Raw genomic sequence first — 15,756 nt, 5'->3', positions numbered from 1 at the left:
CCTCACTGTTTCGAAACTCTCCCTCACCAATATCCCACGTCCCGAGAGGACCACCGGGAAAGTGGAGGGACCCCGACGCCCTCACCAAAACCACCAACTCAGCACTCCCAGATACAGCTAAGCCTGCAACGCCACCAAAGTATCTGACCTATCTGGTTGGTTCGTGCGGCAGAGACCCCAGTGATCTAGATTGAATCTCGGTTACAGAATTTCACAGTTCCCATGGGGTAATCCGGGGTAACGTGGAGGAGAAGCTGGGGAGTGAGGAGTACTTAATCAACCATGGCCTACGACTAAAAATTCCAAAAACATCACCCCTAACTGCAACATTACAACAAGATGGTCTCTTTCAAAGAAGCCTTTGGCCTGTCGGCGCTTGAAGTCGAGGTTGCGACGCCTCCTGGCACAGTCCAGATTCACCGTGAGAATTTCTTGCCCCTTGACGCGTCAGAATTTGGCGGCTAATAGTTGAAAAAAGGGGAGCAGGAAGATGCGGGCAATGTGATTGTTAGCGTACAAGTAACTGACGATCCTCGAGATCCTCTGAACTTACCGACATGGCATAAAATCTCTGCTCTGAGCGTTGCGTCGCTGTATGCCTTCACCGCGAATTACACAAGCGGTGTAATCGCGCCTGCATTCCAGCTCTGGCCCATGATCTTTCCGAAAGATCCGAGAACATTCTCTGAGCTCTCCAAGCTGATTGCGGTATGTTTCCTTGGGTCAAACTAACTGAAGTTCAGTGCTTATAGGATCACAGGTACACATCCTCATGCTCGGTGCGGCTAATATCTGGTGGGTTCCCCTGTCCAACTGGATGGGCCGACGACCTGTTCTCATCATCGCCACGGCAATTCTCACCTTCTGCACTCTGTGGTGTGCTCTTGCGACGTCATATGAGTCCCTTATCGTTGCAAGGGTCTTTCAGGGCATTGGAGGTGCGGCTGCAGATACTGTTGCCCCTGCGCTTATTGGAGATATGTTCCCTATTCATCAGCGCGGACGAGCCATGGTAAGCACCCAATTCAACAACCCTAACAACCGCTGAGTACTGATATTCGTGGTAGGCCGTCTACACCATCATGCTCGTCGTCGGACCTCTCACAGGTGGTATCACAGGAGGATACATCGTCTACCAACAGGGCTGGAAGGCCATCTTCTGGGTCTGTCTCGCCCTCTCAGCGGCCTGCCTCGTCGGTGTGATCTTCTTCGTCCCCGAAACCCTGTATATCCGAAGCGCACCCGTCGAAGGCGTAACAGACCCCGAGACCGAGAAGAACGCCCAGGTTGGCAAAAACGAACACGTCGAGGATAAGCAGTCTATCAACGGAGGCGAACAGCACATCACGCACTCTGCTTACGGCTACGTCCAGTCTCTGGGCTTCGAAAAGCCTCAGGGAAGCCTGCTGAAGCAATTGATCCAGCCGTGGAAGACTCTTGCTTTCCCTGGTACTTGGGTGGTGATGCTTCACTACGCTGGACTTGTCGGCGGTATCGTGACGATTTCGACCATCGGACCTACCATCATGGCGAGCCCGCCTTATCTTTGGAAGGCTAACGCTGGTCTCATCAACGTTGGTGCTGTCATTGGCGGCGTGATCGGCTATGTGTACACTCACATGCTTGCTGATGGTAGACTTGTCAATAAGGCGAGCAAGACACGAAACGGTGTCGCTGAGTCTGAGGACCGATTGCCGACTCTCTTCTTCCCTCTGTTCATCGCTACTTGTGGCTTTGTTGTGTTTGGATTCTGCGCCAAGAACCCTGGTGGACACACCTGGGTTGGACTACAAGTTGGCTATGGCATGCTCAGCTTTGGTCTAATGCAGGTTCCATCTGTTGGCTTCAACTATGTAAGTTTCATACCACTCTCAAGTTTGTGTTCCTGGGTATACTAACAAGTTATAGTTGATCGACTCTTATCACTCCCTGGCAGCAGATTGCTTCACCATGGTCACGATTCTGCGTGCCATTATTGCCTTTGCTTGGACGTTCTTTGTGGCTGATTGGGTTCAAAAGGACGGAGCTGCAGAGCCTTTTGGAATCTTTGGAATGTTGATGGGTATCTTTTCTCTCATGACTGTTCCTCTTTGGATGTATGGAAAGCGTATGAGGATTGCTACAGCTGAGCAGGTTCTCCGATGGCAGGGTTACTAGTTTACAGTCAGAGATAGTTGTCATGATGGAATGAGTAGTGTATGGTTATCTTATCACTTGACCAGAATAATATGTCCATCCTGACCCACTCCAAGTCTCGTGTCTATTTGTCCTCTCGTAATATTGTCAACATAAAAGTGGTCTCATATTTATTGTCATACCCGGTCCACGGGAATCGGAACCCCTCAAGCCAAGACATTCTTCATGCCAAGGGTTTATCGATAATTGGATTGCGTCCCACTGCCAAGACCGCAGAATGCTCACCGCACGCACAGCCCCCCAAACAGACTCCTCCCTACTGCACAACAGAGTAAGCTCACACCACCACCAACAAAAGTCCTATAACGTTGTGAAACACGTTTCAGCACTGTAGAACTCCTACGGGAAGAGGCCTCCTCAGTCAAACAACACCTCCTATCCAATACCCGTCGTGCCGAGCCGTGTATGCGCCTCAGTGGGGTCTTGTTCAACCGCGCGCTTTTGGATGGAGATGGAGATATTCAGGGGTCCTTGTAAGAAGTGGACTCTTACGCTGCATTGCATGTGCATTGCAGTCGTGGCAGCTTCAAAATCCTTTTCTCGCGGTTCACTCGGTCTTGGAGGGTCTTGGCTTTTGTGCGGAGGCGCATGCGTGAGGCCTCTCGTGAATCACTGTCGATAATATATATAGTTCTTGACTTCTCACATAACTTGATATTACTCCTGCATCTACAACTTCACATCATACTTCTTACTTCACATCCAAATCAGCCAAAATGGTCAACTTTCACGAGAGCTCTTCTGACATCGAGCTTGAGGACGGTCACATCCTCGTCGCTCAGTGCAACGATGCTGATGGTGAGCCTCAAGAGTCTCGTCTTGATCTCGACTACTACATCGGCAACAACGACGGTGCCTTCTACTGGGGTGGCGAGGGTAAGTAAACAAATATTTCAAGCATATGTCTCCGTGCTAACGATGACTTCAGGCTTCTCTGGCTCTGCTTCCGACATCACCTTCTCGCTCGAGGGCGACGACAACGTCCCTGTCCTCCGCGCTCTTCTCAACCCCGTTGATGGCGACCCTGTTGAGGCTGATCTCAACCTAGCTGAGTGCATCGGCAACGACAACGGCACTCTCGTCTATGGTGAGCTCTCTTAATGCTTTGTCGTTGGCTATACTAATTAGTGAATAGTCCCTCCCCAGTAAGCGAAGTTACGACTTTGAAGAAAGAATACAGGCGGAAAGACAGTCAAACAAATGAAGTAAAATCACCAACTATTATTTCCTATTCTCGGTGAATACAGAGCTGAGGTGTGAATGTCAACAACTCAAATCCGATTTCGTGTAGCCTGACTGTGTAACAAAGTCTCGCCAAAGAGTGCCGCCTAGCCGTGCCATTGTACCCCCAGTCGCACAAGTAATGTGCTCACAAGTTTCGGTCAAATAATTTCGTCTAAAGATCTACTAGCTTTCACTCGGAAGTTCAGAGGAACCGTATCAAGTTAGAAGAGAAGGCAGCATCTGCTTAGCATTATCTGTACTCGACTTCAGGCATGATATTCATACACATTAACCATCAGACCTGGGTATCATGCATCCAGTTTCCTCTTTGCCGAATTCTCCAACTCTTCCATAAGCTGCACCAGCTTTTCCGTAAGATGCGGCACCGGCATCCCCGTAAAATTACTACTCACAATCCCCATAACCGCCTCCATGACCTTGTCAGGCTGAGAAAGCGGCACACTGATCACAACCTCCCCCTCACCCTGAATCTCCGTTCTCCACCGTATACAAGGCTGACCCTGTCCAAACCCTTTGAATCTTTGAAGTGCTATACTATCTGCTTCGTCCAAGTAAATATTCTGACTTAATGCGCGGGACAGGCTGGATTGGTCGGATAACAGGCCGTATACCCAGAATGCGAGACTCGCGTGGTATAGAATTATGGCCATGGGGCCGCGCATCGAACCGCGGGGCGAGTTCTTGGCAATGTGCATGATCTGAGCGGCGTGGAATATTGTGTGGCGGGCGGATTCGCTTTTCACCCAGTCGCGGACGGTGGGATAGACTGCACGTGCTCGTTCGGGACCTTCCATGCCTGCAAATATCTGAATATCTTCGAAGGGCATGTGGAGGTGAAGAAGGGCGAGTTCCAGACGCATTTGGATCTCAGGGTTTGAAGAAGTGTCGGCGGATAGACTGAGCTTCAGGTGTCCAAGGAGTTTGAGGAGTTCGTCTTTTCGCATCTCTGTGACGAGGGTATTCCAGCGTCGAGGTCGTGATCTTTGCAGGGATGAGAGTTGGAGATACTCCCAGCACATAGTCCATGTGCAAGAGAGGACCGCCATGATGGCGACGTATGAGTCGACCGTGTCAGTATGGTTGTTGAGAATATCAGGATCATCGATGACGTCCGCAACAAAGAGCGGCTCATCTTGTCGGCGCGAGACCTTGAGCGAATTCCACTGTTCCGGCGACGCAGCAGTCCACAAGTCCGCATGTTCCGGGAAAGGCAGAAGGACCTCGGCATACGACACCGAAGGACTGACCAGCAGCGCCGCGGAAGTGTTGGCATCATGAGATAGCATCCTGAAGGCGAGCCTCTTGAAGGACTCATCCTCTACCCACTGAAACCACTCTTCCCGAGAGACTAGCCCTGGAGATTGCATGGTCTTGCTCTGGGAGTACACTGACCTCTTGAACTTTCCATCGCGGCGCATCATGGTGAGTACGGGGTTGAAGAAGCTCTCTGCTATCTCGACCTTACGGGGGAGACCGCTCCAGATACCCATCTCGAGGGTGATGACGAAGGCTTGGGTAAGTTGAAGATCACGTACAAGACTGTTATCCTGTTCCCACTAGCCAAAGGTCAGTATAGAAACATGAAGACAGGGAGTAAAGGACTTACATGTTTGGCGACTGCTATCCTCAAGCACTCTTGTATAGCATACCCAAGCTTTGACAAAGCAGGATCGGAAGTCAAGACTGCACCACAGGCAGCCATGGCAGCGACAAGTTCCGGCCTCTTCTCGTTGGGGTTAAAGGAGGCGGCGTGGATGAAGGATGTAGCATGCGTGACGGGGGATGTGAGATAGTACTGAAGCAAGGTGTCCAACAACTCAGCAGAGGGGAATGAGGCTACTGCTTTCGACAAGTGATCTGAACGACAGCTATTGACGACCATCATGAGTATCCTGTCACGAGCGGGTCCTTCCAACTTGGCAGAAGTGACTCTTGTGTTTGAGTCCAAGGCGACACCAGACTCGGGTGAAGGGTAGGCAGAGTCGGTAGCGGGAAGGGAGAGATTATGCTCCTCAGCGCCAGCATGGTCTTTGGCGTTTGGTCGGAACTTCCAGTGAGAGTTTTGAAAGGCCTCAGTACACATGGCAGCGGGTTCGCCGGGATCGGTATGCGATGCGGCGCGTGGGGTTTGGGCGCCCCGGGGAGTAGGCTGTATACTTCTCACTTCGAAGGGGATGCTGGTGTTGTATGAGTCGAGGAACCGGAGGTCTATGTCATCGAGTTGATTGTAGGTGTACATGTCGACATCGTTGGCGTTGGGGTTGGCCCATCCTCCTGATAGAAGGTTGAGATCGGGGAGAGGGAAGAAGAGGGGATCAATGTTGGTGTTCATGGAGGGGTCTAATCACCGTAAGCCTCATACGTGAACGCGGTGCCTTGGAGACTTACCAAGATTCTGGAAGAGGCTATGTGATGTCTGCGGCGTGAGTATGTCCAGTGAAGGCTGCTCCATGACAGAAGACCCCGACGTTGACCCAATACTGTTATGATCAGGGAACGCAGACATAGATGACGACCCATCATCTTGAGAGAAGATAGCCTCATCCTGCTGCGGCTCCTCAGACTGAAAGTCCGAGTCCAGGTCCATGGAGTCGTTCCACTTACACTCGATGCCTTTCTCTTGACATCGACGACAGGGTTTCTCATCACTACAGCGCAGGTGATTGGTAGAACATGCCTTGCAAGCCTTACCAACCCTGCCTGGCATGTAACGCGGTTGTTCAGCTACAGAGCTATCCCCAGCCTGTGAGCCATGGCCAGCAACATGTCTTTTCAGGAGGTCCCTTGATCATTGTTAGTAAGTGACGCGATGAAACACGAGGGACTAAGCTAGACTAACGGTCTTGTAAAGGCCTTTGGACAAACATGGCACTTGTAGGGTTTGGTCTGTGTATCTAGGTAAAGCAGGTAAGCAACAAGTACTGAGTCAATGGAAGATGCAAACACACGGGATCGCACGTGACGCGCTAGATGATCAAGACGCTTATAATTCTTCTTGCATGAACCGCACTGGAACATGCCAGGCTGAGTCGTCGACATATTGAGAGACTGAGAGGTCGTGCCAAGTGGAGAGAGGGAGATTGTCGGGACGTGGAGGAGAAAGAGAGAGAGCTTGTGTGAGGAGAAGAGCAGGGGGAAATCGTGTTGTTTTTTCCCTTCGGCTCGGACATGACAAAGAATCCCCGGGGAAAATCTCAGGTAGCATTTTGCGGGGGTGGCTACGGGGGAAGAAGCGATGCTAGATCCGGGATGGTTTGGTGTTGTTTTGGGAGGGTTGTGATTTGAGGGGGATACGAAAATTGGGGGGAGAGAGTTCCTCCACATCCCGATGGAGATTTAACCACCCTATACTTGCAATCTCGGCAATTGACTGATGAGAAACTTTAATAAATAAATAAATGCATATATAGATAACTCACACTTGTCCCAGAATGGGTATGTTTGTTTGATCGGTTCTAGACAATTGCAACTGACATCATGAAAGCCAGTCTGACACCTGTTCACTTCTTCTCCCATGGTTCGACCATGATGCTGGGAGAAGAGTCCGAGTCTGCCGACTATTGGAAGAAGGCCGGTGATCAAGCATTGGCCAACAACATTAAGGGGATCATCATGATGGTATGTCTCTCACCTACTCCGACAGTAATCAATTGACTAATTGCATTATAGGGCGCTCATTGGGACGCTGAAGGCGATCGCATGCAAGTCGCCATGAACCCCAAGCCAGGCAAATCCCCCGTCGCATACGTCCACCCTTCAAAATACGTCGACTACGAGCTCAACCCCGATCTCGAGACCGGCGAGCGCTGCATCTCCCTCCTTAAAGACGCCGGCTTCAACGTCTCCGGAAACACCGAGTTCGACTGGATCCACGACACATACCTCATCCTCATCCGCATGTTTCCCAACGGCTGCCCACCAACGACACTGATCTCCATGAACGCGCGCTTCGATCCTCACTACCACATGCGCGTCGGCGAGACCCTGCGTCCTCTGCGAAAAGAAAATTATCTCATTATTGGATCTGGCGGTGCAGTACATAACTTGTATCGCAACATCTGGGCGCCGATTTTGTATTACTCTGATAACTTTGCGCAAGAGAAACCACCTGAGGCGTGGGCCCTGGAGTTTCGACAGGCTGTTGAGGATGTCATCAAGAATAACAGTGGACCGAAGTTGAGACGTGCGATGACGAGGTTGATGAAGCATCCGTTCTATAGAGATGCTCATGCTACGGATGATCACTTCATGTCAGCGTTGTTTGTGGCGGGCGCGGTTGGGGATGAGGAGGATGAGGGTATTTATGGTGAGCTCAAGGCTGAGACTTGGGAGTTGACGAATATGTGTAATAGCCAGTTTACTTTTGGATCATGGCCGAGGACCCTTGCGACTGCGGCGGCATAAGAAGGTTTGTTTCAGCAGATTGTAGAAGAATTGTTGGTTTACAGCGTGCGATAAATATAAGATTGATTGAATGTTTGTCAAGACGTGTACTCAAGTTCGTTCAGCGACGCAGTTAATTATATACATGTAGAATCTTCCTTATTAGATTGTCATTCCTGACACGAGCCATTATCATTCCTCCGCAGACCGTATTAAGCCTAGAGTACCCTCGGAGTATAACCAATTTAGCTGGAGATCTATGTACATGTTAGTGATTTCGATCACTTCAATGTTAATTACATCAACTCACCTCAATGATGGCAGGTCCAGCAGCGACGGTGTCATCAGAGACAACATCCTTGCAGCCAGTAAGGACAACATAGGTCTGTCCAGCAAAGCCCTCAGGAATCTCAACAGAGAAACCACCATCAACAGCCTTGGCCTCAACAAACGTAGGTCCAGTAACAGCGATGAAAGCAGCATAGACACTCTGACCCTTAGCACCCTCAAGGGTATACCCAGGAGTCTGGAGAGTGACAGTGCTACCAGTCTTGATCTCACTACCCGAAGCAGCAGCAGTCAAAGCCGGGAAAGCCTTGACGGGCAGAGCAGGGTTCTCCTTGGGGCATCCTGTGATGAAGCCCGAAGCAAGAGAGTACACCTCGTTGTAGCTCAGAGGAGCGTCGAAGGGCTGGGCGAAGGGTACTTGCTTGAGAGCACCGCGGATGTAGGATGAGTGACGCGCCTCGACGGTGAGGATGGATCCGGCGGCGGTGAGATAGGTCTTGCTCATGATGTCGGCTGCGGCGCCGAGATAGGCTGAGACGCCGACGCCTTCGAGGACGGAGGCGGTTGCGAGGAAGGTCTTGACGTCTGTGACGCCGAAGGAGTATGTGCACTCCTCAACGGGTGTGACACCGGCAGCTACAAACATTAGTTCAACATCATTACACGTTAGATGTGTCAAGGCGTACCCTTGAGAGCCTTGGTGAGAAAGTCAACATGGGCAGTCTCATCAGAAGAGACCTTCTTGATGTTGTTGTAGAATGTCGAGTCATATCCAGCATCTGCAAAGTCCTTCTCAGTAAAGTTGGAAAGACCTTGACGATAGAAGTTATCCTCGAGATGCTCTAGAGTAAGAGCGTAGTTGAGGATGACTCCGTCGTTGAGGCCAGAGGCACGTTTCTCGATGACAGGAGCAGCGGAGGCAAGGCCAGCGGCCAATAGGGGAAGGGCAGTAGAGAAGTACATGATGACTAAAGGCTGATGATGGTTTGATAGAAAGAAGGAGATTGTTAATGCTCTGAGAGAGTGAATTGGATGCAGCTATGTGATTGTTTTATCACCAGCCCAAGTAGATATACTTACCCAACAACTACTAGCAACATCACATTAGGCCCCCATGATGCCTCGACTTCAATTGTGAATAATATCCCCGCCCTCGATCCCCAGCCTTAATCTCTCTAGACTCACAACATCATGATTCGGCATCTCCCCATTCCGCTCCGATCTTCCCGCCGTCCAATCTCCCCAAAACCCAACTGAAGCTAACAAGAGCCGAAATCCCAAAAGTATCGCACCGCCCAAATTTCAGCACTAAGAAACATCCATCTCAAACAAAAAACAAACCCCCAATTGCCGAATCAAGACGTCATGGTTCAAACAGATTACCAGATCGGGCACGTTTCGATGATCTCCAGGGACTCAGCTCGGCAACTCTTGAACCCGTGGTTGATAGTTCGAAACTAGTGCTGCTCATCATTCGTGCGCTGTTTTCTAATTGTGGGACGTTTGGATCTCGGATGGCTTTGGTTCCGTGAGCTAGAGAGGATTGAGTTATAGTTTGGGTTTTGGTGAGACATGGCTCGGAATATTCACCATCCGAACAACATCGCGTTTGTTTTAGTTCAACAATTGTAGTAGTTATGTTGGTAGTGTAGATGGTGTTGCGCTTGGGTAACGTGTCTTAGGCTGAGGCTTGAGGAAATTTGGTGTTGATCAGGGGAATTGGTAATCTCTCCGAGTAGCCGAAAGTCTTCGGGATGAATTTGGTCCGTGGAATTGATAATTTGATAGTCATTGTTGGTAGAGATGGCATTAATTAACAAAGGTTGGATGGGTAAAGGCATTCCTGTTTTCAATAATCATCTTTGTGTTTTATTTGCTTGGATTCCCCGCCGAGTTGTTTGTTGTCAGATTGTCCAAGTCTACCATTCACTCTTTGACTTTCACTGATTCATAAACGCAATCATGAAGTTTACTATCATCGCTGCTCTCGCAGGTAAACAATCAATCTAGAAGTCATACATTCAATAGCTAACAGCCCTGCAGTCCTGTCAGGAGTCCACGCCGCCGACTCTGCATCTACAACAATTACCTGCAGCTCTTGTCCCTCGGCCGTAACGACCCCTGATATCGTCACACGATCCGCTCTCCCTACCACATCCTGCACCGAGAAGCCTCTGGCTGTTGTGTCAATGAACAAGGGCGACAGTGGAGCTGCTGCACCTACTGGCTCTGGTGCTGCTTCTACCCCTACAGCTCAGGTCCCCGTGTCTGGAGCTAGTATCAAGAAGGGTAGCGTTGGTGGAATGGCTGCGGCGGCTGTGTTGATGGCTGTTTATATGCTTTAGTCATTTGTGTAGTGGCCAATGGCGGGTATACCAGTGTAGGGCGAGCTTAATATTCTATGGGTACTAGTTTTATATAGTGGTGTATGAGCAGCATGCTGCACATGTAATACCGAGAATTGCTTATGGAGGAAGACTACTTGAATTTTGCGCTGCCTAACAATTGATATTTTGGATCAAGGCAAAGACTAGTCTATTATGCTGTTTTATGTGCTATCTAGTTGGGAATCACAGGAAGAGTGATATAGTTTTGTTGACGAGGACCAAAGTGGATATGGTTTGAACCTTGGAAGACCTCAGGTGATCTAAGGACAGATTAGCAATGAGCGTCAAAATCTCAAATATTCATGCTTACCTGTCAACCGGGTCGTTGTGCAAGAAAATGCCTGAACCCTGAGTATCCCCCGACGACACCTCAAACACCAACTTACCCCCCTTATCTACGATAACATTCGTAGGCCAGACCTCAATATCAACGCCATAAACTTCACCCTGTATCACAGGCTGAACATCTTTGCTGGTGTAGTTTCTATGAGGAAGCCACTCGCGGTGCTTGGGATGTTCTGAATCAACCTTGCGCAGCGACACGCGAAGCCAGCCCTTGGTCAGGGGGACGGGATCACCTGCTGTGCCAGTATAGAAGACTTCTTCCCCTGAGGGGTCGAAGTGGCGAAGTGTGACAAATAGATCAATGTCACTGGGTGTAGGGCCGGAAGGATCAGGGGAGACTGAGACATTGAGATGAGCGACAACGTGGCCCGTGATCTCTGTCTCAGCCCCAAAAGCAGGAGTTGAAAACTGGACCACCTCAGGCTTCTCCAGAGTCCCAAGCGCCTTGTAGGTAATTTTTTTGCGCTCTGTCTTGGGCTCTTCCCAGCTTAGACCTTGTTCAGGTGTAAGGAAGAGCTTCTTGTACTGGGTTCGCGCGATAGGCCACTCGTTCTCTTCTCTTCGGGGATAAGCCTTTTCCTTCTCGGCGTCGTTGAAGCCAACGTTGCCCTTTCGAAGAACAAGACTTACGGGAGCGACCTTGCCTTCTTGAGACCAGCCAACACGGTCTTCGCCTTTGAGGAAAGCATCGAGGAAACTTCGTTGAATTTCAACTTCTTCCTCGTAGTAGAAGGGGAGATCGTGACGACCTGTGATGAGGCGGAGATACTTGAACTTTGAACCAGCGTGGATGTATCCCTCAATGTTGCCGCGGAGATGGAGAAGAATACCGCCCCAGTTGCCAACTGATAGAAGAGGGACTTCGATATCGCCCATGTCGTACTCCTTGGAAGCATAGTAGGCTTCATCTCGGAAGCGGTTGACTTGGTTATCGATAGTCTGATCCTGTCTGTTGGCCTCAAGCTCTTCTTCAGGTAGATCACCCTCGATGGTATCAGAACCCCAATTCCTAGCATTTCTCCCAGGTCGACCGTACTGATTCGTAATGACCTGGCGATTCCACCAAAACTTGATAAAAGCATTTGACAGAATTCCACCATGTCGGCACCGATCGCGGTAATAATCTGACATACCCTCCCAGGGAACAATAGCGCTCAGACCCTTTGGTTTTCGGGCTGCAACTCGCCATTGACTTCCGGCGTAGTAGCTAATACCAAGAAGACCGACTTTGCCAGATGACCAAGGTTGCTCAGCGGCCCACTCGACGACATCGAAGAAGGCTTCGCTGGTGCCTCGTGACATGGTATCAAGTTTGCCGGTTGATTGGCCGAGACCTCGCTCGTCAGCGCGGACAATGGCATAGCCGTGCTTGGTCCAGAAGCCAGGGTCTGGAGTTTCCCATGCTGAGTGCTGGGATTTGTGCTGAGGGTTCACTTCACTGAAGGACTTGGGGTGGAAGCTACAACAATGTTAGTCGATGTTTGCTGAGCTGAAGAATTGAACTTACTCTTGATACCAAATGTCCTTTCCGTAAGGGCCATATGTGACGAGAACAGGAACCTTGTCAACACCCTTGGGCCGATAGACATTAAGTCTCACCAGACCATCACCCGCCTTGAGAGGAACAGTAGCATTCTGTTCAAAAATGTAAGGAAATGACTCCTCATCCACAGTATGGATATCCTCCTTGATAGGGTTCGGCATTGTAATGATCAGTATGGTAGTAAAATCGAATTATGCTAAGACCAAAACCAAAAAAGCCCTTGTAAAATATCGTATGACAGGCCCTATTTCACTTCCACCCAGTGGATTACTCCCCCTCAATTGCACCATATTTCTGTTCGTCGCCGAATTGTCCCTTCGGTTGAGACCCCAACTTTCTTTAGGTGGAGGGTTCCGATACGGGGGACGTTCGGTTACGTGGGGCCGAGACCCGAAACGCGTAAGACCCCAGAATGCAAAAGTGAGATCGGGGACTTGGAGGAGATGGGACGGGGAAAGCGGGAGAATCTGGGGAAGTTTGATCATGAGACGGCTTGGAAAGTCTGGGGTTTATTAGGTTCAGAGCTGCACGAAATCGTTACATCGTTTGGCCATATGCATCTGTCGAGTACGCTCTTGTTGAGATATTGTACTGAATTATTCATCGCAATCATGACACAAGATACGGAAACGAGACCTTTGAACATTCTCATTGTTGGAGCAGGTAATTTTATCAGTCCCGTAGTACTTATCGTGAGGAAATGCTGACTTTTCAGGCATTGGTGGTTTAACCGCTGCGCTTGGTCTCCGCCAACAAGGACATAAAGTAACAGTAAGTAAACTCTATCGTCACAATACCCACTTTGACTCATACTCTGTATCTAGTTATTCGAGAGATCGCAGCTGGCACGAGAAGTCGGTGCTGCTATTCACGTGGCCCCCAACAGTCATGGGCTTTTGAAGCGATTTGGTGTTTACCCAGAAACTTTTGGCGCGAATCGTGTTGAAGGCGTAAGTCGCGCAATAGAGAATGATCTGGACTACAGGCTGACGCTCGAAGGTCACGGAGTATACCCATAGTGGGCACCTAAAGTTTGATAACCACCTGAAAGGACCACTCTCAGTTTGGGAGCACGTACGTTACAAGGTGTCATTTCTGTAGCAATCGCTAACGTGTCGTAGCCATGGGTCCTTGCACACCGAGTCAGTCTACATGAGAACCTCAAGAACCAAGCAACCTCGAGCGAAGGCCCTGGAACACCAGCTATTCTCAAGACTTCCAGCCCGGTAGTGGATGTCGATCCCTCAACGGCGACAGTCAAGTTTGAGGATGGCACTTCAGTATCTGGAGATTTGGTTCTTGGAGCCGATGGCGTCAGCGTAAGAAGTCCAATTCCCATCTGGTGATCTTGATGCTGATAACAAATAGTCGATAACGAGGTCCATTGTCACTGGCACAGATATCAAGCCCTATGGTTCTGGAAAGAGCGCCTTCAGATTCATGATTCCCCATTCTAAATACCTCAATGACGAAACAACCAAGCCTTTCGCCGAGCGCACAGGTACTATGACAATGTGGGTGGGTGATGATCGAAGAATCATCATGTATCCTTGCTCCAACAACACTGTTATGAACTTTGTGGCCATTCATCCGAGCAATATTACCTCTGGGGCAAACAAGGGATCTGGTGAGTCACCAAAGCACTTGGATTATGAGTAACAAGCTGACATGAATAGGCTGGGGACAGGGTGGCAGCAAGGAACTTCTTCTCGAGGTTTACAAGGACTTTGAGCCAAGAGTTCGCGCCATTCTTAACTTGGTTGATGCCAGCGATTTGAAGCTCTGGACTCTTCTGGACATGGACCGTATTCCAACCTGGCATAAAGAGCGACTTGTCTTGCTTGGAGACGCCGCTCACCCATTCTTGCCTCGTAAGTCCATCACATCTATTGACAAGACATTGCTGACCATATCTCCTCTATAGATCAAGGACAGGGTGGTGGTATTGCAATTGAGGACGCAGCGTCACTGGTGGCCCTGCTCCCTTATGGTACAACAGCCAATGAAATTCCCAGCCGTCTTTCTCTGTACGAGAGGATTAGAGACGAGAGAGCTCATATGGTGCAACTCTTCACAAGACAAGCAGGCGAGGACCTTGATGAAGAGACTCGCGCCAAGTTCAACAGTAAGCAACCTCTATCCTCAGACACGAATAATCCAAACTGATGATTATCCAGTCTACAAATTCCTCAACTACAACTTCGGCCATGATGAGTGGCACAACACCAAGAAAGCTCTAAGAGATCATCTCTGGTCCCAGAACAAGAACCTCCACTGGAAGTCCCCTGTGTCATTCGGCCCCATGCCCAGTCCTCGACAGGATTTCCACGGACAACGATATAACGGAAATGACTCTTCGTTCACCACTTGGTCAGTCCGTTTTAAGTCATCAGCTACATACCTCAAGACTCTCTTCCCCACGGAAAAGTTCAGCTTTTACAAGCCTGGCACTGTCGCTGAAGCTACATACTCCTGCACTGAGTTGAAGGATATGAAGTGGCTCGGTGGTGGCGGTTACAAGTTCTTTGGTCTTTGGATTCATGGTGTTCAGTATGAGAAGAAGGATGGCAGCAAGATCTACGGATCGTTCCTAGCTGTTCTTTTGGAGAACTTGGCTGATCCTATCGTCACGGGCCGTGAGGAGCTTGGCATGCCTAAGCTTTTCTGTGATATCGATGTTGTGGAGAAGGGAGCCAACACTAGTATCCGCTGCAGTTGGCGAGGAGCAGAGTTTGTCGATATCAAGCTCAAAGGTCTAGGCGAGGCTACCAACGGACACGCAAACGGACATGCAAACGGACATGCAAACGGTGTCAACGGCACAAACGGCCATCCCCCAACTGTCGGTCCCCCAGGTGCCCCTCCACTGCCAGAGGAGCAAGGACTTTTGATATACCGATATGTTCCTGCAGTCGGCCAGCCTGGTGTCGCTGACGCCGCGTATCCTGTCTTTATCGAGAATGGGCTGGAGACGACGAAGCGACAGGTTGAGAAGACATTGGTTGGAAGTGGTGGCGATTTGGGTCTCACAGCTGGTACATGGGATACATTGCCTACCTTGAACCATATCGCAACTGGGCTTTCTGAGATTCCTGTTTATGGCGTTGTTAAGAGTAAGGTTGAGTATGGAAGGGGCGTGGATGATATTTCTCATGCTCGAAGGGTTGAGTAGCGCGTTTGAGATTTGTACATATTTGATTAGCATTTTATAGCAAGGCATTTCATTATTTACTGAATTGTGTTCCTGTTCGGTAGTTGATGCCTGGTGTTGTGATAATATTTGTCGGGTGATGAGAGATTTGGGGGGTAGAAACAGTGTTTGCAGGAGATCCAGGTTATATCTGTGTTTGCACCTGGCGAAGCGGAAAA

At 49.7% G+C, this 15,756-nt stretch overlaps 8 protein-coding genes across 8 annotated transcripts; 5 read left to right on the top strand and 3 right to left on the bottom strand.

Moving 5' to 3' along the window:
- Positions 1-339: 339 nt before the first annotated feature.
- On the top strand, positions 340-2,157 carry J7337_009406 (uncharacterized protein; the record flags this gene model as incomplete). Its single annotated transcript, XM_044827004.1, has 5 exons — positions 340-421; positions 479-708; positions 761-1,012; positions 1,068-1,853; positions 1,909-2,157. 5 exons carry the CDS (start codon positions 340-342, stop codon positions 2,155-2,157), a joined length of 1,599 nt encoding a protein of 532 aa, XP_044677598.1.
- A 755-nt stretch (positions 2,158-2,912) lies between these two features.
- Positions 2,913-3,297, top strand: J7337_009405 (uncharacterized protein; the record flags this gene model as incomplete). Its single annotated transcript, XM_044827003.1, has 2 exons — positions 2,913-3,072; positions 3,125-3,297. The coding sequence occupies 2 exons, from the start codon at positions 2,913-2,915 to the stop codon at positions 3,295-3,297; spliced, it is 333 nt and encodes a 110-aa protein (XP_044677597.1).
- Positions 3,298-3,728: 431 nt separating this feature from the next.
- J7337_009404 (uncharacterized protein) lies at positions 3,729-6,087 on the bottom strand (the record flags this gene model as incomplete). Its single annotated transcript, XM_044827002.1, has 4 exons — positions 3,729-4,997; positions 5,048-5,781; positions 5,830-5,989; positions 6,046-6,087. The coding sequence occupies 4 exons, from the start codon at positions 6,085-6,087 to the stop codon at positions 3,729-3,731; spliced, it is 2,205 nt and encodes a 734-aa protein (XP_044677596.1).
- An 831-nt stretch (positions 6,088-6,918) lies between these two features.
- Positions 6,919-7,845, top strand: J7337_009403 (uncharacterized protein; the record flags this gene model as incomplete). The annotated part of the gene is made up of 2 exons (XM_044827001.1): positions 6,919-7,059; positions 7,111-7,845. 2 exons carry the CDS (start codon positions 6,919-6,921, stop codon positions 7,843-7,845), a joined length of 876 nt encoding a protein of 291 aa, XP_044677595.1.
- A 224-nt stretch (positions 7,846-8,069) lies between these two features.
- J7337_009402 (uncharacterized protein) lies at positions 8,070-9,075 on the bottom strand (the record flags this gene model as incomplete). Its single annotated transcript, XM_044827000.1, has 3 exons — positions 8,070-8,081; positions 8,135-8,748; positions 8,799-9,075. 3 exons carry the CDS (start codon positions 9,073-9,075, stop codon positions 8,070-8,072), a joined length of 903 nt encoding a protein of 300 aa, XP_044677594.1.
- A 999-nt stretch (positions 9,076-10,074) lies between these two features.
- J7337_009401 (uncharacterized protein) lies at positions 10,075-10,457 on the top strand (the record flags this gene model as incomplete). The annotated part of the gene is made up of 2 exons (XM_044826999.1): positions 10,075-10,105; positions 10,156-10,457. 2 exons carry the CDS (start codon positions 10,075-10,077, stop codon positions 10,455-10,457), a joined length of 333 nt encoding a protein of 110 aa, XP_044677593.1.
- A 214-nt stretch (positions 10,458-10,671) lies between these two features.
- On the bottom strand, positions 10,672-12,548 carry J7337_009400 (uncharacterized protein; the record flags this gene model as incomplete). Its single annotated transcript, XM_044826998.1, has 3 exons — positions 10,672-10,759; positions 10,810-12,303; positions 12,352-12,548. 3 exons carry the CDS (start codon positions 12,546-12,548, stop codon positions 10,672-10,674), a joined length of 1,779 nt encoding a protein of 592 aa, XP_044677592.1.
- A 450-nt stretch (positions 12,549-12,998) lies between these two features.
- J7337_009399 (uncharacterized protein) lies at positions 12,999-15,559 on the top strand (the record flags this gene model as incomplete). Its single annotated transcript, XM_044826997.1, has 8 exons — positions 12,999-13,050; positions 13,103-13,158; positions 13,212-13,337; positions 13,509-13,706; positions 13,756-14,014; positions 14,064-14,258; positions 14,312-14,512; positions 14,565-15,559. The coding sequence occupies 8 exons, from the start codon at positions 12,999-13,001 to the stop codon at positions 15,557-15,559; spliced, it is 2,082 nt and encodes a 693-aa protein (XP_044677591.1).
- Positions 15,560-15,756: the final 197 nt, after the last annotated feature.

Source organism: Fusarium musae, chromosome 7 (genome assembly GCF_019915245.1).
Source record: "Fusarium musae strain F31 chromosome 7, whole genome shotgun sequence".
Classification (NCBI taxonomy): Eukaryota; Fungi; Ascomycota; class Sordariomycetes; order Hypocreales; family Nectriaceae; genus Fusarium; species Fusarium musae.
Note: the sequence above shows the minus strand (reverse complement) of the source record. Positions and strands in the feature narration are given on the sequence as shown.